We start from the raw sequence: 21,911 nt of genomic DNA on the forward strand, positions 1-21,911 counted from the left end.
CCAATCAACAGGCCGAACTCATTGCGGCCACCAGAGCTTGCACTCTAGCCCGGGACACGTCTCTCACACTGTACACTGATTCCAAATACGTATTCCACATTCTCTTGTCCCATGCGGCAGTATGGAAAGAATGAGGCCTCCTCACCACAAAAGGAAATTCCATCACTAATTCAGCCTTAATTACCAAACTTATAGAGGCTTCACAACTCCCACACCGAATGGGCATAGTCCACTGCAAATCACATAAAAAAGACGACTCCCCCATTACAAGGGGTAACAACAAAACTGACAGAGTAGCCCTATCAGAAGATGCACCAGACAATGATCCGTCTGCCCTTGAGGTTTTAGCCTTATCACAAGACACCCTCTATTCCCAGGACAAAGAGTCCCTCTTCCGCTTCTTACATGATCTGTTCCATCCTAGCCCCCAATCCTTGATCCATTTTTTAGAATCCTTTTTTCCTTTTTTTCTCTCTCTCCTGAAGACAAAACCCTACTTAACCAAATCACCCACAGGTGCACCATCTGCCAATGCACTAACCCTAATACCCCCATCAAGGCCCAACCCTTCCTGGCTCATCAAGCAAGGGGTAATGTCCCTGCCACAGATTGGCAAATAGACTTCACTAACATGCCCCCTGTACGGCGTACCAGATACCTACTTGTGTTAGTAGATACATTTTCAGGATGGGTCAAAGCTTTCCCCACCACTAACAAACGAGTGTCTGCGGTTGCTTCTATCCTCCTCACCCAGATCTTTCCTAGGTTTGGGATGCCCACTTCTCTCCAATCAGATAACGGCCCTGAGTTCACTGCCCAAATTATCCAGAACCTCTCCAAGTCGCTCTCGCTCCCCTGGCATTTACATTGTCCTTATCGACCACAGGCTTCGGGAAAAGCAGAAAGAGCCAATAGGACTCTAAAGGACATCCTGACCAAACTATCTCTAAAACTACACCTTGACTGGGTTCGCTTACTTCCCTTAGCTCTACTCCGCATTCGGGCCCTCCCAAAGAAACGTTCCTTCTTGTCGCCCTTTGAGATCATGTATGGCCGCCCAATTCTACCCCTGGGGCTCCCTTCCCACAAAGGACCAATTCCTCCCAATATGGCCCTTCCGCTACTCTCTCTCCTCCGTACTGAATTATGGAAATATCAGGATTGGCTCCTTCCTGATCCATCCACCTCCCAAAATCCTCCTGTCTTACAGCCCGGTCAACTAGTGTTTTATAAGCCTCCAGAAAATAAGCCCCCTCTCACCCCAAAATGGGAAGGTCCACACCCAGTCATTCTCTGCACCCCCTCGGCCACTAAGCTCTCACTGCCTGATAACTCTGTCACCCCTTGGATTCATATCTCCAGGTTGAAACCAAACACCCAGGGCCCAAGACGCTGTCTACTCTACCACACTTCATCCCTCTGATCCCTTGAAACTCCACATCTCCTGTTCACCCCCTTTGCCATCCATACCCAAATCATGATTTTTTCCTCCTTTACTGCTCTCTCGCTTTTTTCCCTCATTCCTATTGTCTTCCCCGCCACCCCAGCCTCCTTTGTATGGCGATTCAAAGTCAGACAGACTTACACACAGCATCAAACAAAAATTACTGCCCTCATAGCCACATCAGACTGCCCTCTTAAAGGCTGCTCCGAGCCTTTATACCTCCACTTTCCTCCCTCCACCAAAGTGTTCACTAGCAGTTACCTTTATTCTCCCTACTTCTGCTTCCTCTATGACCAAAAACAAGCCTATTGCAGGCGATGGCCAGACACCTATGGGGGATGTCCCTACTGGTCTTGCGTCACTCACTACATGGGTAACTCCCAGTACCCACAGTATTACTTCTCCAACTGTTTCATAAAATATCCCAACAGCTCATTCTCCTTATCAATCCCAGATCCCTGGGAATCTCGATGGGCTGCTGGAGTCACAGCCTCAGTTTACTACCGGGGGTCCTCTACCCACCACGGTACCCTTCATATCTCTCGAGAGTATGTTCCCTCTCATTTCCAGATCTCTCAAGTTGCATCAGATATCGGGCATTTCGAAAAAGTCATTATCCAAACTTTTGACGGCGACTCTTCATCTTCTTATCCCCGCCCCTCTTCCAATTCCTCCTACTCTTGGTTACAGCTCATTCAGGACACCACCATCTTTCTCAACCACACCCTTAACACTGCCAATTGTTTCTTGTGTGCATCACTACAGCGCCCACTGCTAGCCGCTGTGCCCCTTAACATTTCCAATTACTCCTTTCACACAGAAGGACAACCCTTCCGCCCCCCCTGGCGGACATACCCCTATGGGAACCAGAATACCCAAACAATCTCACCATCCACCACTGTGTAGGCCCAATGCCTCCCCACTCCAGCGCACTTCACTGTCTCTCTATCTACACCCCTACCTCCAGCTCTAAGACTTTTACACAACCGGGACACTTCTTTTGGTGTAATGGCAGTCTTTTCAACTCACTGCCTCCCAACTCCAGCACACCCTGCATTCTCGTCACCCTAATCCCACAGCTTACACTTTACAGCATGGCAGAATTCCTTGAGCTCCAACCTCCCTTACCCTTGCGCACAAGAAGGGCTGCTTTCCTTCCCATTATGGTCGGTATTTCCCTAGCCACCTCAGCCATTAGGGCAGGATTTTCAGGGGGAGCCTTGGGTCACCTTCTAAGGGCAATTAGAGATCTCAACACCAAACTTGAGGGAGCCCTGACATCCACTGCCGATTCCCTGGCCTCTCTCCAAAGACAGGTCACTTCGCTAGCTAAGGTCACCCTTCAAAACTGGCGGGCCTTAGATCTGCTTACAGCCAAAAAGGGCGGCACCTGTGTCTTCCTTGGAGCAGAGTGCTGCTATTACATCAACGAATCCGGCATTGTAGAAACTGACATTACCAAACTCACCAACCTTGCCTCCAGTCTCCACTCTGCTTCCAATTCTAACCCATTCTCTTCAATACTAACAAACCCCTTCCTCACCTGGCTGTGGCCCATTGCAGGCCCCATAATAATCATTCTTCTCGCCTGTCTCTTCTTACCCTGTATAATAAAGTTTATCAAATCCCAAGTCAGTAAAATCTCTAATCAAACTTTCAACCAGCTTTTACTCAGGAACTACCAGCTTTTAGCCACAGAAGACCCCTCACCCTCACGTAACCTCCTCACCACACGCTGAGATAGACCCCCTCTCTCCGCTGGAAACTGTTCCTGGAAACAATGGCCGCAGACGCCTGGCTTCTGGCACCCGTATCCTCTTGGCACCATTGGAATCAACAAGTCCTCGACCTATGGTTACAGGGAACCTTCATTGATTTCCAACCTGAAGAAGTCCACATCTACTCATCCCTACTGTGGGGAGTCCTATCAACCCTTTCCTCCCAGTCCTCAAGCCCTCACTCCCTTCTCCGTCCCCGTTCAGCAGGAAGCAGTCAAAGAGAAAGCAACGTCCACAACCCCATAGAGGAGAAAGGGGGGAATGAAGGGCCCCTACCCGTAAGATGGCGAACTTCCTGCTTCTCTTTCAGATCTTCGGTTCCCGCCGGCGCCACCTGAAGCCCAATCACCCCTCGCCCCCCTCCCAATCCCAGTACCTATCCATAGCCACCAGACCCGTAGAAATGACACCTCAATCAGCTCATGCCCCTTCCTATATAACCCAGCACCTTTCCCTAATAAAGCGGAATTCTCCGGTGAATTGCTGATGTGTGTCGCTCCTTCCTTTCACCTTTCCAACACTGCCCCTCTTCACCCACTACTTCCCAATTTGCTTGCCTGGATTAAAACTTGAAGAGCTGGTGGAAAGGAGGCCTGATGTCACTTTTTCTTGAAATGCTGTCACTCTGACAGATATGTGGGTGCTCTTCCTTTACTTTTCCTTGCCTTACCTGGGCACAGCCTTCTAGAAACCGAGAGGTGAGCCCCTGGAGTGGAAGTGCAAGAGTGGGTTTATGCTGGTTTCCCAGGGACTCTGATCTGTCCTCACTAAGTTGTGTGAATACAAGAGAGAAAGAGCAATGACTGATTCCTTTGGGGTTTCCCAAAAGGCCTCTACTTTTTAAAAGGAAAGCTGTTTTTCTTGGGCAACTTGGCCTTCATTGTCTTGCCAGAGGTGATGGGGGTTCCGAAGCCCTGTTTGTGGGAGAACGCTTAGGTGGAGCAATGAGAACTCATGTGCTTCAGTTTGGTCAGGACTGGGGGCGGCAGCGGCTGTCTCACGGAATGGTGATTTCTGTCGACGACCTGTATAGCCAGGGCATGAGGCACAGGGTTTTTCTCCACAGAGGCAAAGGCAAAGAGGGTCATGAATTATATCTGGGTAGATTTCCTGTCCTACTCACCTTGTCCATGCTGACAGGCCAGACAGTAGTTTGAGAAATTGGTACCCAGTCACAGGCAACATAGAGAGGCCCATGCTGAAGACAACACTCAGCCACAGTTGTGGCTGGCTCAGAGTGTTCCTGACCACACCTGTAAACAATGAGCCAGGAGGGGAAAGGCTGAACCAGAGGCTAGAGGGAGGGGGCCGTTAGCCAGAACTTAGGTACCTCTCCAGTCCAAAGAAGGAAGTTATTGGAGACAGTTTATAGTCTCCTGAGAAATAACGTAAATGCAAAAGAATTGCAATGAGGTCCTCTGTACAGCCAAAGTCAGTGTGAATTCACATGTCTTTGTCTCCCTCTAAAGGTCAGGCAGGGGAGGAGAGGTGAGGGATACAAAATGTTGGTGGGGAAACAAAAATGAGAAGGCTTTGGAGGAGAAAAATGAGTGGCTTGATAATAAAAGGTGCGAGCCAGGTGCATCTAATATTCACCCTCTCTATTTTGTCCTTAGAGTGGAGATGAGAGATAGGGTCATTAATAGCGGACATTATAAGGCAGTATGCCACAATGGAAAGGATGTTGGACTGGGTGGGAACCAGGAGACCTAGATTTAAATCATACCTATGAGGTATGCCTACCACATAGGATGCTAATAAAGTCAAATTAGTTAAGAAATTTGAAAATATCTCAGAAACTCTAGTAAAGTAAAATATTTCCCTTACTAGATTTTGAATGCTTTTAGGGCAGAGACCATGTCTTCTATCTATATCTACAGAGCCTAGCACATATTAATAGCTGCTCAGTAAACACTTATTAAACAAATATACTTTGTTCACATTCCCTACCCCCTCTCCCACCCCTTGACACATGCTGAACAGAGCTTTACCTAGGAACTGGAAGACACTGGGGACCATCAGGCACAGCCATCACTGTACAGGAAGAATAAGATGCAAAAGTAGAAACCCAGGCTACCCCAGGTGAAGAAGTGGCTTACCATCATCCAGCAGGTTGTCTCCAGGGCAATCTGAAAAGCACCCTCTTATGTGCAATGCTTCATGAGCAGGGATTGCTCAGCCACCCCCCTTCTCCAACTCCATAATGGAGGATGCTTCCTTCCCACCTGCCCTTCCTCTCTTTCAAACAGGCTCCCCACTCAATCCGCTTTCCCCTACCACCACACCACACCTGCGTTGTGACCACCCAGAGTAAGGAGGTCTGTACTATCAGGGAGAAGTACTGGTTGTTGGAGATTTCCTTCCCATCACTGCACACTGAGTTGTAAATGGTTCCCATGGGGACAAAGAACAGCACGAAGGAACTGTAGATCCCATGCACTAAACACTTCACAAATTCTTTCTTGTTGAAATAGAGGTTGTGCTGGCCTGGCTCATACAGCTCTGGGAAACGTAGGTTCCATGTTTCATTTGCATCCTGGAAGCACCAGAGGGCAAGGAGGAAGGTTCAGGGTCTCTCCGTAGAAGGTCCCATCTCCATCAGAGCAGAGGCTTCTCCCCCGACTGAGTCCGCTGCCAGGCTGCCTAGGAGCTTGCTTATGGATTACTTGAGAGGTGGAACCAGAGAATAGAGCAGTGACCTCAGACCCTCCCTAAAGTCCTACTCTCTAGGCAAGGTTCTAGGTGGTGGAAGAAAGCTAGGAGGTCAAGATGGTGGGAAGGACCTGGGGGCAGTTAGGATTGGGGAATTAAGAAAGGGGGCAGTTAGGATCAGATGTAGGTGGAAGGGAGAACTGGAGCTTGGGGTTGGGGAGGCATTTGGGATATGAGTCCCCAGTTTTAAGTGTTCCTTAAGTGGAATATTCTTTCTGTCAAAAGTCAGTGGGAGGACAGGGGAAGTCAATGGGGATCAGTAAGTCTCTTGGAGGTATCTGTGTTCTGTGAAACTCCAACCATTCCCATAGCTACTGGGGAACTCAGTGAGAGGATTCCCTGTGTGGATGACACTGGATCATCTTCATCTCCTAAATCTGAAGCTTTGAATAACAAAGCTGGGCTTCTTTTGAGAGGTTGTGCATCCCTAGAATCAGACCATTAAAGATGGACAGGACTGTTGAGTGACACAGCCCATCCTTCTTGCTGCTCTGAGGCTGGCATCTACATCATGGGGAATTTTCCTTCCTGCCCCGATGGAGACCAGGAACCATGACCCCAGGATGTCCTCTTACTATATTTCTCTTTGGAGGCTCTTTTTCTATTTGATGTGCCCAGGACTGGAGGTTGGGGTAGAAGAGTGGGGAGAGGTAGGAAACTGGGACCCTCAATGCCCAGGGAATTTTGACAGAGATGGATGGTATTCCCTAGGCTGACTCCCTATGACTAGAGTTTACATACCCATAGTCCCCTGTTGGGCCTTCAGCATCTTACCTAGGTCTCCCTGCATTGGCTTATCTCTTATTTCCACATGGATCTCTCCTTTCTTAAAGCCACTTGCCTTACCTAGTCTTGCCAGAATAACTCTATTTCCTTAGTACACAATTTCTATGTTCCTCTCTACAAATAAAAAATTGACACAGGAAAACTTGGATTTCTAAAATTGAGGATTATTCTCTGTGAGGAGGATTCTTCTCTTTATCCCATGAGACCTCTTCAGGTGATGAGCTTTCTTCCTTGCTCTAGAAACTATTCCATTTATACTTGACTTTATAAAGCTCAGTTCTTGCTGTCTTCCCCATTCTTGGAAATACTTCTCGTGGGCCCAGGGGCTTCAGTGCCAATGGAGAGGCTTGCTGCTGCTCTTACCTGGTCAAACAGACTCGAGCCCAGGACAGGGAGGGAGGTGTAGCCAGGTTGTAGAAAGTGATAAACCAGGTATCCTAAATCAGGTATCACAAACTAGAAGAACACCAAGGAGATTTCTTAGATTACTCTCTAAGTCCCAGATACCCTCACAGGTCCAAGAAAGTCCCCTTTGCCCTCCACCTACCCAACACCACACCAACCTAGAGCAGGACTTGGATTTCAGAAATCTGACTGAGAAGGCTGACTCCAGTCTTTATTCAATCCTACTCTACTTAGAGCCCTAGGTCCCAGGCTGGGGCAAGGCCACATCAAGCTTGTCTGTGGCCATCCTACAAGGTTGATTTGGGCCAGCCCTATCTACCGTGACCTGCACTGCCCCTGCCCATACAGATGATAGGACCCAGAGCAGCTGCTAGGGAATACTCGCTGAGCTTCTGCACTCCCACGCATGTAAGCCTCTGGGCTCTTTCATCTGCTTTGTGGCGTTTAGTAGCTTCTATAACACTGGACACTTTCTAATATTGGCAAACAGAGTAGACCCAAAGACCCTTCCCTAGCTGGGGGTTCCATCTTAGGGCCTAGAGAGGGCTCCTTTCCTTACTAGCCACAAGAGGTCAGCAACAGCACATACATACACACGCACGCCTCCCACAGACCGCCTGCCTGCTGGTGATTGAGGGTATACAGCTCCACTACTACCTGCTGCCTGGTCTGTTTCCCTGGAGCCCCAGGCACCAAAGGCAGCAGGGCTCTCCCAGGATGACCATTCCTGAGGTTGTTTCTCTTGAGAGATTTCCTTGAGAGACTCCTGAAAAGCTTTTCATAGGAAAAGGGATTCCTCACAGAATGTCAAAATCCAGGTGTCACTTCTCTCCACTACTGTGGGGCAAGATTTTATATTCAAATGTGTAATGAATTAATTAGTGCAACAATAGTGTGCATTTGGGGCCAGGGGAAAGGAGTGTCAGGGTAGGTTAGCAGAAGTAAAGGGAAGCTATGTTTCCAAGTACAGCTACAGTGAACACCATAATCAGCCTCTCTGGAAGACTCAGAGGCCCCTTGAGGCTCAGACTGCTCCGTAAAGATTACTTTGGATGCTAAAAAGACTTCCAGATCCAGGAACTTCCCTCCATTGCATATGTTGGGAAATTCTAGATCTCTATAGTCGGGAAAATGTAAAATATTGTATAGGGGCATTCTGAAGGTAGGAGTCAAGGTCAAGTCAGAGCTGGCCCAGAAAAGTTAGTGTTTGGGAATCTAAGTTTCAGTGTAGGGTTAGGAGACGGGATCAGCATGGGTGAGGAGCTTTATGGATGGATGGCAGCACACCATACACTGGTCTCTAGAGGAGAAAAAGGTCTGAGCTGGCTAAATTGGGGATGATTAGAGAAGACCCCACTGACCAGAGGGAAGAACATCACCTGACCTCTTACCTGTGCAGAAAATCCGCTGTAGAAGGCATACCAGAGGTTCACCAGGGTGAAGGCAAAGTTTTTGTAAAAGAAGTAGCTGAGAAACTTGCACGTGCGATTATAGGACCAGCGGCCATGGACCAAGAGTAGACGCTGAAGATAGTGGAACCGGGAGAAAGTGTAGTCACTGTTGAGCATGGCCTGCATTCCCTCCTGGCCGCTGATGCCAACCCCAATGTGGGCAGCTGCAAAGAAACCCCAGAAGCTTCTCAGTCACAGAGACTGTTTGCTAAGCTCCCAGCCTGGAAACTGTAAAAGGTAGGCTGAGATCATGTTGTAAAATCCCTTATTTTACATTTGGAAACACTGGTGGGCCCAGCTCAAAATAGCAGTTACTTAGTGGAGCCTTTTTTTCCTTAGTGGATTGCCCCAACCCCAAACCCTACCTCCCCCCAGAAGCCAGAAAACAACACCTTCATCTGCACTTTGCTTGACTGCACACAAGAATGCCTCGCACGACGAACTCTAGAAAACTGCCTGGATGGTTTCTGCACCTTCTATAGCCATCTGGGCTTTCTCCTATTGTACAGATGCCCAGGTAAAATTTTCTTTTTATCTCTTGTCAAATCAAAGATGCAGAATGGATGTCAATCTAACACAATGTATAAACTACCTAAGTTTTTCTAAGGAGTGAAAACCCACCTGTTGGGAGGGGTAAGTGATATATGTATTTTGTTAGCCAGAGACAATTTCTTCAGGAGGACTAAAGTAACTTTTTCTGGGTAAAGCAAGGATTATACTTGATGAAAATAAAATTGAAGTTCCTGAAAGTTTTAATTAGTCTGTAGTAGTATAGGCTAATTCACTGATCTTTTGGTATGTACCTATTGCATTGTTTAATGGAACTGAAACTTCTAAGGCTCTCAACACCAGAGAAGTTTTAGAAGTAGGGAAGAGAGCAAGAACACTTCCCAGTATTAAAGTTGAGGCTGGAGATCTACTTGTATTTCCTGGATGGGGAGAGAGGATGGACTAGACCTCTAGATGTTTTCCATATCTCATAGAACCACGTTGCTGGAGGCCAACAGCACTTAGCTGAAATGAAAACCAGTTTCAGCCATTTGCTTCTTTTGGTCCAGAACATTAGTAAGTCTATTATTCTCCTCCAGCCAGGGCAGTCAGGGCAAGCTCGTAAAACACCATCAGGGAGGAAAAGACCCTGCATTGGGCCGCACAGCTAATTCCCTGGCTGGGCAGCCCTGTCTTCTGCCTAACCTTGCTCAGACCTACAGCCTTCAAAAAAGGAATGGATTATGACTCCTGCCCAGGGGTCCTCTCTGTGGGCTTTGATGCCATGTCAGAAAGACAGTGTGGTAGTAACACAGCCTGTTGGGGAGTCATGTGTACCTGGGTGTTTATGAGTGTTGAGTGCATGAATCTGAATGTGTTTGCATGCCTGTGGATGTGGGCTAAAGTATGCACGTACACATAAGTGAGAATGCAGGTGTAGAAGAGCATAAATATACAATACATGATGTGCAGGAGTGTGAGCCAGCAATATAGTGCCACCCAGATCAGTTTAGCCCACAGAGGAAGGAAAGGGCAAGCCCATGGCTAGAGGCTACTGCCCTTTGACCCCTCACATGCCTTTGATCATGCTGATGTCATTGGCCCCATCCCCGATGGCCAGTGTCATCACATTCTTGTACCTCTTCACCATTTCTACCACCTGGGCCTTCTGAAGGGGTGTCATCCGACAGCAGATCACCCCCTTACACATGCATGCTGTTCGCAGCAGTTCCAACTCCAAGTTTCCTTCTAGAGCATGGGCCTGCAGTATCAGGACACACCCACATTTAGGGTTGCCCAAAAAGGCCCTCAGGACAGGACCTGCTTACCCCCTGCCCTCCATACTCTCTTATACTTCATAGTTTAGGTATAATTGCTCCCAAGGTGCTCCACTCCCAAGGGAGTTTTAGATATCCTCACATCTAAAAACTGGTCAGGGTGTCTCACCAGGTCAAATCAAATGCGGCCTAGTGACTTCTTGGAGAACCTGGTTCTGCTTACTTCCCCCTTTCCCTTAAGTGACAGGTCACACCAGTGGTGAAGAATTTGGATAAGGAAAGAATATGCCCTTGGCTTCTCTTTCCTTGTCATTCCTGCCTAGGGAAGGCTGCAGGAAGGTGTCTGCCAGACAAGGGCACGAAAAGGTTGACTCATGGAATAGGGGAAGGGTCTTGACATTTCCCTAAAGTGGGTTGGACCTAGGAAAAAAGTTCCTTGGAAGAAGAGAACAGGGCTGTAGCTCTGCGTCGCCCACCAGACTGTAGCCATTGATGACCAAGCCATAGTTGCCACTGGGCACCTCCTCAGGTATTTTGAAGGGTATTTTTGGTTTCATGGTGAGATAATTGTTTACTGGGTCTGATTCCAGCAGAGACTTGGGTTTCATCTTGTTCCTTGCTGACCTGAAAGCCAAGAGTAGTGGTTAGTGTCTTACCTGAAGTCCCAGAGCTTAGGAAGAAGAATGTATCCCAGAGCAAAAGTGGGCAAGGACTTAGAGAGCGTCTCTGCAAGGCATCAGCTGGTACAGAAGACCTGCCTGCCTGCTGAGACCTGCCCCTGCCATAGGTCCGACGGTCTGCACACCACACTTTGCCTCCCACATGCCAAGTCTCCGAGCCCTAATGCTTCTTTATAAAATTCTCTCAAATATTTTAGGTTTTTGGTTTTCCCCTTCTCCATTTCTTCTCTGTTCATTCTGGTAATGTGGGGGCTGTAACTGGTTGAGGAGATGGGTGGGAAATCTTCATGGATGATGGTCCAGGGATGGGCAGTGGCAGTTCTCCCATTTGTACCTGAGTTCTTGCCAAACAGTCTCATCATCCTTGTCTTCCACAATGAACATCCCATCCTTTTCATCCTCAAATATGCTACAGGCATAGGCAATGTTCACAGCAGTCTCTGCAGAGAAGGGAGAATGCAGGTGGCATTTTGGCTGGGATAAGGTCTTCTCAGTGTACAGGTACACAGGTGCTGACAGTGGGCTGCAGAGCCCATGTGTCTACATTTGCATGGATGGGGTAAAAGTGTATTTTTCATGAGTCTGTGGAGACCATATTCAGACATCCACAGGAGACTGCCTACCTGGTACAGACTTGTGAGTTATTTATCAATAACTAGGGTCATTCTAGTTAGCTTTCTCTACAAAGCTTTACCCTGTTTCTTACAGCACTTCCAGTCTGTATCCACTTCTCCAGGCAATCAGGATGTACTTCCCTGACAGCACTGTGCCCATTTCTATGCTAGACTTATGAGGGTCTTAGATGTATTTAGGTTGTAGTCCCTCCTTTACATCAAGAGATTTGGAATTTAGAATTAATTCACACTAAGGAAAAAACATTTTCAAAAACTATGTATTGAACTCTGGCTACAAATGGTATCAAAATTCAGAGGAGAGGTTGTAATTATAAAAACTTTCTTGGAGGAAGGACTTGAAGGATGAGTAAGATTATTTTAGGAAAGGAAAAAAATATTTCAAATGAGGAAACCACCCAAACAGAAGCCCAAGAGTAGGAATTTGTTTGGGACCCACTGAAGATAATGATCACATTAGGATGGAGATAAGGATACGTAGGTGGCAACAGATTATCAAGGCCTTGAAGGCCAGACTGCAGAGTGTGACTTTACCATGTGGAATCGTTGTAAGTACCTGAACAGAGGAGCAACAACATAAAAATAATACATTTTAGGAAGATTACACTGATGGCTATATGTAGGCTATACTGAAATTCATAAGGGCAAGAGACAGAACAGTTCAGAAGTTTTTGCAGAAGTACGGCCAATGGGACAAAGGCTGAACTGGGGTGGTAGCATAGCAGAGAGGACTGGTTAGAGAATGAATTTTTGGAACCAGGGCATAGTCCAAGACAGCTCTGAAGTTTTTTAGCTTGTGAGTACCTGGATGACAGAGTTCATCTCTGATTGATTCTTCTCTGTGTCCTCAATGACTCATACTGCATCTGGCATAAAATATATACTTAGCAAATTACATGCAAGATTGGAAGTGAAGGTGTCCTATAAGGACCTGACCTGGGTTATAAAGTATTTGTCAAATAAATGGCTAAGAAAAAAAGAAGAGGCATAAGGAAAAGAAGAAATGGCTAAGGTGGGCAGGGGAGTGATTGGTTAGGTGAGGTGTTCCTGTTTACCTTGTTTATCTCCAGTTAAAACACACATTTTAATTTTGGCTCAGTTCAGGGTGGTGGTTGTCTCAGGTACTCCATACTGCAGCTTGTCTTCTATGGCTGCGGCCCCTAACAGCTTTGAACAGAGATACAGTGAGTGAGGAGAAGGGAGAGAGTCACAGTATTAGTGCTACCTGATGACTCATTGGGCACCTCTGCATCGTTTATAGTAAGTTGGCTCTGTCCTGGCATGACGACCCTGACAGTATAAAACTCAGCGCTGTCCCTCTCAACAGATGCAGCTTTCAACCTCATGCTGAAACCAGACTTAGAAACACAGAGCATCAGGGCCCAAGGAAGGAAAAGCCTTGCCCAAGTCCTACATAAAGCCGAGTGCCACTTCTGAACCGTCTAGTTCTCAGTACACTTTCACTTCTCCCCTGCTTCCCGGTGTCAGATAAGGGATCCCTAAACCCCACTACAGTTTTTCTTTCAACCTTACAGGAGCCTGGGTGAACTTTTTGTTTGTACCTACTGGGGCCCTCTGCGGTTCTTCACGGCCTTCTCCTGTACGAGATTAGAAGTACTTTGGTCCAACTCCATACCTTCTTTCTATATCCGAACAGTGCTGACCACAGGGATGGGCACCAGGACTGAGTGTGAGGACCTGACAGATGGACAAACTACTGAATGATTTCTGCTAGGCCTCTACAAGGACGTACTAGAAATACTAACCACAGGACTGACTATGGAAGGAGAGGTGTGACCTTTGGAATTGCTGAATTTTCCCACCTGTTACCAGTGATTTCTCTTTTTATAGCACAGCCAGCCTGTATTCGTCTGGTCAAAAACGTTGGTCTTTTCTCAGTATGAAGGTCTAACCCACCAGCAAATTCTGTTGGCTCTACCTTTTAAAAATGTACAAAATGTGACCATTCCTCACTACTTGGGCTACTTCTGTCTGTTCTAAGCCACCATCATTTCTCATCTGTACTATTTCATCTATCTTCCGATCAGTCTCCCTGGGTCTGCACTTGCTCCCCTATAGAATAATGTCAACACAGCGGCCAGGGTGACCATTTTTAAAGCTGTCACATTGTTTCTCTGGTTGAACTCTTCAGTGGTTTTCCATATCTCACTGTAGGTCCTTGTACTGGCCTATCAGGACCCTCTGATACTTCTCTGTCTCTTGTCCCTTCATTCTCTCCTTACGCTGCACCAGCCACACTAACTGCCTTGCTGTCACCTAATGGGTATGGCCTGCTCCTGTTGCAGGGTCTTTGCTCTTGCCATTCCTTCTGTCTGAGAAGGGAATCTGCCAGAGATCTGCTTGGCTTGCCTCCTTCTTCAGGTCTCTCTCACAGTGAATCAAGCACCTTATTTAAAATAGCAGCTATGCTCTGCCCACTCCAAAACATACATGCATATGCAGATACCACCTAGCTGTCTTGTTGGCTTTATTCTCTCTCATAGCACTTTACATATGTGACCTCTTTGTCTTTTTTGTCTCCTGCTATATGCTCAGGGCTTAAAACAGTACCTGGCACATACGAGGCCCTTTATATGTTGAATGAATGAGTGAATATTTTGTCTTGACCATTCCATCAATGATCTGTTCATTATTCAGATTCTTATTTCTCCCAGATTACTTAGTGTCTGTGAGCAGCTTTGGGATAAAAAATACTGATAGAAAGATGAAATTAACAACCACTACATTTAAAAATTACTTGCAGATTTCTAAGAGCCAGGATATCCTGAATCAGCCTGGATTCCAGAGAGCCTGAACCTTACTGATTTGCTGGAAGCCACTCTCAGAGCCCTTGCTCAGTCTGCTGATTGCCACCACTCATCCTGCTCCCAATCTGTCCCTGGCTTCCTCACGCTAACCATCAAGTCTTTTTCGAACTCTTCATAGACATCTGATACTTTATTTTCCCGATTCTCCAACGACAGGCAGGCTTCACTGTGCTTCTTGCTCCAGGACTGGAAGAATGCACCGTCCAGTTCTCGGTAGGCCACCATGAGAGTCTGAAGGCCTTCAGTGGCAAAACCCTGGAAGATATTTGTGTGCACTAAGTGGCCCTGGGCTGGGTGAGGACTGAGTTTAGGGGGTGGCACACTAACCCCTCAGGTCCCATCTGCCTGCAAAATAGGGTTTTAATGGTTAGTGCCATGGGGCTAGTATTTAGCCTAACCAGTTAAGTTTATGGTTTTGGTAAGGTGTATGGGGAGGATAGGGTTACAGTTAGAGTTAGGGTCAGTGTTCAATGTGAGGCTGAGGGCGAGATTGAGGTTTACTCCAATCTTATCCAATCTCAAACCCTTTCAGTGATTTCAATTCTATTTATCTCTCAGATTGCCAATAATCTTACTGACATTCACTCAACGTATTTCAATTCAAGTCCAACAATTCCAAATCACGTGCTAGCCCACTTGGTTGGGCCCAGACAAAAGCCTTTTAAAACAAGAGTAACAGTTCTGTTCACTACCATTCTTATACAGACAGCATGAAGACACAATTATTCATTCATACAGGCCTCCTCAGCAACTGCAATCCCACAGAGACTCCTGACCCTCCCTGAATTGAGTAACTCCTGATGGACTTACTGAGTCATGCTTAGTGTTCAGTTGTATGGTCGCTTTCAAGAAGCTGTGTGGTGCTTAATAGGGAAACTACTGGATCCAAAAAAGGCAAATATAGTAGAATTCAGGAACCAGATTTTAAGTATACCTACCCATGCCCTTGAAAGAAAATTAACAAGAATCAATTAATGAATGTTCAACCATCTATGGAAACATTTCCTGAAGTAATCGGCTTAACAGATGACTTACAAATGTGCTGATAAAAGTACAGCCTGAGTAAATCTCAGCATGGGACTTAGTGTTCCTCTCTCGAAAGGAAGGCATGAAGTTAAAATAGAACTAATCTAAGAGAAGCTCTACTCTTTGAAACTAACATGTTGGTCATGAGACAGTGAAGGAATGAGAGTTTTATAACAGAAAATACTAAAATATTTATCACCAGGTCAACCACTGCCTGGGGAAAAGTTTCTCTGATTATAATGCCTATCAGAGTTATTTGGAAAGAAACAGAACATTTTATCAGACTATCAGAATACCACATCTTAATGTAAATATCACATAAAAATATCTAGTTCTCTTCATTGTAATTCTAGGATCTCTAACTTGGTCTTCCGGGTAGAGCTGGCTACTAGAAGGCAATGCTCTGGATGTTATTAGATTTCCCATGGTAAACTTCTAATTTAGCTGTCTTGTTGACAAATTATTCTTTCCAGAAAGAAGAGAGTGAATTGATCCCCTGAAACTTAGTCACCCCTATGACAAGCTATAAATTGAATTTCTGAATTTATAAACTTTGGATTGGTAATGACCACATTGAAATATATATATGAGAGGCCCCACCTTAGCAGTCTGTTGTCTGAGTCTCGCTCCCTCACCTCTTTACAATACTGTATTTCATAAAATTCAATGACTAGAGATTCATGTGACCTAATATTTCAACTCAAACCTGTTAAGACTACTCTGTGTCTCATCTGCACATGAGAAGATAGGACCAGGTTAAGTTCTACTGCCCTTTCTAGTCTTTATTTTATGGCTCTAGAAATTATTAGAAATTGGATTTCAGTAAGGTACCTAGTTACAAAATAAATTTACAACTACTCTTTCTAGATACTTATAATAACTAGTTAGAAAAAAAATGGAACAAGTACCATTTAAGTAGCAACAGAATTTAAAATATTTAGGAAAGCTTAACAATACATGTATAGATCTATATGAAAAGACACTGAGGGCCACATAAAAAGACCTGACTTAATAGAGAAATATCATGTTTCTGGATAGGGAGACTCAGCATTGCAAAACCAGAAATTATCTCCCATATTAATCTACAAATTTAACGCAGTCACAATCAATGGAGTTTTTAAAAGCTTGAATAAATAATGAAAAAACGTAAAGAGAGCCCTCATTCACTAACTCTTCTCATCAGGGTTTCCTACAGGAGGTGGAATTTCATGAGTCCTTTCAATAAAGGAAACACCTGTACACTTTTTGAGGGCAAAACCCCCCATAACATATTACTTTAATATAAAACCAAGCCTAGTATATACACATAGTACTGTAAACCTGGCATTCTCAGATTTAATATTTATATAACTTTAATTTTCATGAGCAACTTTGAAAGCTCACAGTACAGAGTGATTTTACTGAAGCATAAATCTGAATTGGATGCTCTGTGAAGTTGTAGTACAGCAGTCATTAAGGTAGTGGGCGAGCCTAGTTGACTGACTAGAATTTGCATTTCAAAGAGCTTTTTTTTGGTCTACTTGGTAGCATTTACATAATAATTTTCATTTAAGGTCCAGAGGTTACTTACCTTTTCAGTTACTTAAAAATTTTTTTACAATTATATTTTAGTCTATGGGAGAAATTATATACTATAATGATATTCACAAACTTAGTGATACCTGACAATCTCATTCATTAGTGGACACATGCACACACACGCACACACGCACAGTGGCCCCAAACAGAGGAGGAGTAGGACAAGTTCAAAGTGAGAACAAAAGTGGCTAAGGATGAAATGAATGGTCAAGAACCAAGAATAAAGTACAGATTGGGGAAGATCAAAAAAGACTGCTTTCATGTTGTTGAAGTTTAAATGAAGTGAATAAGGTTTATATAGAGGCTCTTAAATTCATTTAACAAATGTGTCTAACGTTATCTTAAGGGCCAGGATCATCAATATACCTTTCACTGCTTTGAAGATAAGTCACTATCTAGTAGGGGAGACATTTAAATAAACAATTGCTATACATTGTAGTGGGTAGTAGGATAGAGGTATGGACAGGATATTTTGGAAGTGCAAAAGAGGAGTATCTAAACCAGATTGTGAAGCTCACATAAAGTTTCTTGGAGTAGATCCTAAGCTTAGTCTTAAAGTGTAAATATAAGTTAGCTTAGTTATTATTTGTCAGCATTTTCTTGTTTGGATCTCTCCAAGGCCAAGCAGTTTTCTTAGTACTTGGCTCTCTCGAAGGGATGACTAAGAGACTAAAAAAACCCAAAGCTTTCTTTTGAAGTATATTTGGTCTTACCAACATACAGATTTTAAAATTTTGCTGTAGTACAATATATTGAGCCTCATTTTATTGTTTTAAACCTGTGAGGTCTTTCATTCTAGCAGGAAAATATTTAATTCCCTATAAAAATAACTAATGGAGTAAATATTCCTTAACTGTTACATTTTTCTCCCCCGCCTCTCTTCATTTCACACTCTCATAAATCCTCTTCATTCTTTATAAAGTACACTTTGCACAGCTCTTTGTGTCTGATCATCAGGGCTAGAACAGTCAGTGGTTCTTTTTGTTAAACTCCTTTAGGTGTCTGAACTATGACTAAACTACAGATCACTGTAGCTTGATGACTTTGTTTTTCTTTAGCCCAAAAACTGTAAGATGACAGAGAATCTCATCATTTGCATTTATTTAGCTTTTACTGGTTATAAAAATCATCTCATTAACATGATCATCTCAATAGATGCTGAAAAAGCATTCAACAAGATTAAATATCCATTCATGACAAAACTCTCAACAAATTGGGTATAGAGGGCAAGTACCTCAACATAATAAAGGCCATATATGAAGAACCCACAGACAACATCATACTTAACAGCAAAAAGCTGAAAGCTTTTCCTCTAAGATTGGGTACAAGACCAGGATGCTCACTCTTACCACTTTCATCCAACAAAGTACTGGAGGTCCTAGCCACGGCAATCAGACAACACAAAGAGATAAAAGGCATCCAGATTGGTAAGGAAGAAGTTAAACTGCCCCTGTTTGCATATGACATAATGTTGTACATAGAAAAGTCTAAAGAATTCACCAAAAAACTACTAGAACTAATAACTGAATTCAGCAAAGTTGCAGGTTGCAATATTAATACACAGAAATCTGTTGTATTCCTATATACTAACAATAAACGATCAGAAAGAGAAATCAGGAAAACAACTCCATTTACAATTTTATCAGAAAGAATAAAATACCTAGGAATAAACCTAACCAAGGAGGTGAAAGACCCATACCCTGAAAACTACAAGACACTCATGAGAGAAATTAAAGACACAATAAATGGAAATACATCCCGTGCTCATGAATAGGAAGAATTAATATTGTCAAAATGGCCATCCTGCCTAAAGCAATCTATAGATTTAATGCAATACCTATCAAAATACCAACAGCATTCTTCAATAAACTAGAACAAATAGTTCTAAAATTCATATGGAACCACGAAGGACCCCGAATAGCCAAAGCAATCCTGAGAAGGAAGAATAAAGCTGGCAGCATTACTTCAAGCTCTACTACAAAGCCACAGTAATCAAGACAATTTGGTATGGGCACAAGAACAGACCCACAGATCAATGGAACAGAATAGAGAGTCCAGATATAAACCCACACATATATGGTTAATTAACATACAATAAAAGAGTCATGGATATACAATGAGAAAAACATAGGCTCTTCAAAAACTGGTGTTAGCAAAACTGGACAGCTACATGCAAGAGAATGAAAGTGGATTATTATCAAACTCCATACATAAATGTAAACTCAAAATGGACCAAAGACCTGAATGTAAGTCATGAAACCATAAAACCCATAGAAGAAAACATGGGCAAAAATCCCTTGAGTATAAACATGAGCAACTTTTTCCTGAACATATCTCCTTGGGCAAGGGAAACAAAAGCAAAAATGAACAAATGGGACTACATCAAACTAAAAAGCTTCTGTACAACAAAGGATACCATCAGGAGAACAAAAAGGCATCCTACAGTATGGGAGAATATATTCATAAACAACTCATCTGATAAGGGGTTAACATCCAAAATATATAAAGAACTCACACACTTCAACACCCAAAAAGCAAATTACCCTATTAAAAAATGGGTGGAGGATCTGAACAGACACTTCACTAAAGAAGAAATTCAGATGGCCAACAGGCACAAGAAAAGATGTTCCACATCACTAATTATCAGGGAAATGCAAATTAAAAGCATAATGAGATACAACCTCACACCAGTTAGGATGGCCACCATTCAAAAAACAAGGAACAAATGCAGGCGAGGATGAGGAGAAAGGGGAACCCTCCTACACTGCTAGTTGGAAATTAAATTAGTCAAACATTGTGGAAAGCATTGTGTTCTTTCAAAAAACCAAAAATAGAAACACGATTTGATCTAGTAATTCCACTCCAAGGAATTTACCTGAAGAAAACAAGATCCCTGATTAAAAAAGACATATGCACCCCTATTTTTATTGTAGCACTATTAGCCAAGATATGTAAGCAATCAAAGTGTCCATCAGTACATGAATGGATAAAGAAGATGTGGTACATATACACAATAGAATATTATTCAGCTATAAAAAGAAAGCAAATCCTACCATTTCAACAACAGAGACTGAGAGGGTATAATGCTCAGTGAAATAAGCAAGGCAGAGAAAGACAAGTATCAAACGATTTCCCTCATTTGTGGAGTACAAAAACATAGCAAAACTGAAGGAACAAAACAGCAGCAGTCTCACAGACTCCAAGAAGGGACTAGTGGTTAACAATAGGAAGGGGTCGAAGAGGGTGGGTGGGGAGAGAGAAGGGGATTAAGAGGCACTATAATCAGCAATCACAATATAGGTAGGTCACGGGGAAGGCAGTACAGCATGGAGAAGACAAGTAATGACTCTATAGCATCTTACTACACTGATGGACAGTGACTGCAATGGGGTTGGGTAGAGGGGCAACTTGATAATATGGATGAATGTTGAAACCATAATGTTGTTCATATGAAACCTTCATAAGATTGTATATCAATGACACCTTAATAAAATAAAAAAATGGAGCTTGAGCATGGGCTAGACTTAGTGGCTCTGCTACAAAAGAGAATATGGTGATAGTGACTTTGAGACTAGGTCATATAAAGCATTGCTGCTTCCTCCTTGCTCTTTCTCTTATATCACATATTCTGGGAGAAGAGAGCTTCCATGTCCTGAGGATGTTCAAGCAGCCTATACAAAAGCCCGTGTGGTGAGGAATTGAGGCCTACTGCCAACAGGCACATGAGTGAACCATTTTGGAAGGGGGTCCCCCAGCTCTAGGCTTTCAATGACTACAACCCCTCCCCAAAACTCAAGAGTGATCCTGAGCTAGAATCACTCAGCTGCTTCTAGAGTCCTAACCCTCAGAAACTGCGACATAATAAATGCTTGCTATTTTAGGCTGTGAAGTTTTAGGTATTTTGTTACACAGCAATAGGTAATTAATACAAGCATAGAGGGCCTATTCACATAGTATAAAAAGCCCTACACAATTCAATAGTCCAGAAAGCACTATAAATAATATAGTACCATAATGTATAACATTGAGTTTTCAAATTAAATGTTAAAATTTGTTGCATATATTCTATTTAAGGAAGCAAGATAAAATCTTCTAAAATCCAATAAATTTTAGAAACTTTCATCTAAAATGGTTAAGATATTGATTAAAGGTAAATTTTGTTACCTGAAAAATATCACTTATTACCCAACGCCATTTATGTAGTTTTGCCCCCTAGAAGTGGGGAGAGTGGGCATATGTATAGATTAACTGGAAGGACAGTATTTTCTTTCCTTTTGTCTCTCTTCCAAAAAGCCTAGAGACTAAGGCCTCTATACATGGTGAAAATTAAATTGCCCTCTCTTTATGCAAAGGTACAAGGCCAGGAAATCTCTCAACTAACTTTTTTTTTTACACAAACAGTACATGAATACATTTTCATTTTTAAAAATTCACACAGGCAGAATTAAAACACTTAGTCCATTTTCACAATATCCAGCACTGCATCCCATTCCCTTCTCCAAAGGTAATGATTGTTAACGATTTGGTATTTTTCTTTACAAATATTTTTCAATGAATTTGCACACATTTATACAAATACAGTACATAGTTTTGTTTTCCACAAATGGGATCATATGTGAATATTATTTTGTAATTTACTTCTTTAATAATATGTCTTGGAAACCTATCCATGAAAGTAAAAATAAATCTTCATTCTAAATTATAGATACAATTTATTTAACCATTTCCTTGCTGGTGGGATGTTTGAGTTTTTAGTTGTTATAAAGAATGCTGCAGTGAACATCCACCTACATGGTGTTTTGTTCTTTCCATCTTAAAAAAAAAA

The 21,911-nt window shown here is 43.4% G+C and overlaps 1 protein-coding gene across 1 annotated transcript; it reads right to left on the minus strand.

The window, feature by feature from the left end:
* Nucleotides 1-4,055: 4,055 nt before the first annotated feature.
* Nucleotides 4,056-15,424, minus strand: LOC140845508 (phospholipid-transporting ATPase FetA-like). Its single transcript, XM_073219779.1, is given in 15 exon segments — nucleotides 4,056-4,247; nucleotides 4,346-4,368; nucleotides 4,371-4,475; nucleotides 5,214-5,249; nucleotides 5,252-5,351; nucleotides 5,513-5,758; nucleotides 7,084-7,127; nucleotides 7,130-7,157; nucleotides 8,397-8,740; nucleotides 10,143-10,326; nucleotides 10,819-10,966; nucleotides 11,357-11,462; nucleotides 12,710-12,821; nucleotides 14,573-14,772; nucleotides 15,421-15,424. Coding segments are annotated over 15 exon segments (1,872 nt in total).
* Nucleotides 15,425-21,911: the final 6,487 nt, after the last annotated feature.

Source organism: Manis javanica, chromosome 2, assembly GCF_040802235.1.
Source record: "Manis javanica isolate MJ-LG chromosome 2, MJ_LKY, whole genome shotgun sequence".
Taxonomy (NCBI): Eukaryota; Metazoa; Chordata; class Mammalia; order Pholidota; family Manidae; genus Manis; species Manis javanica.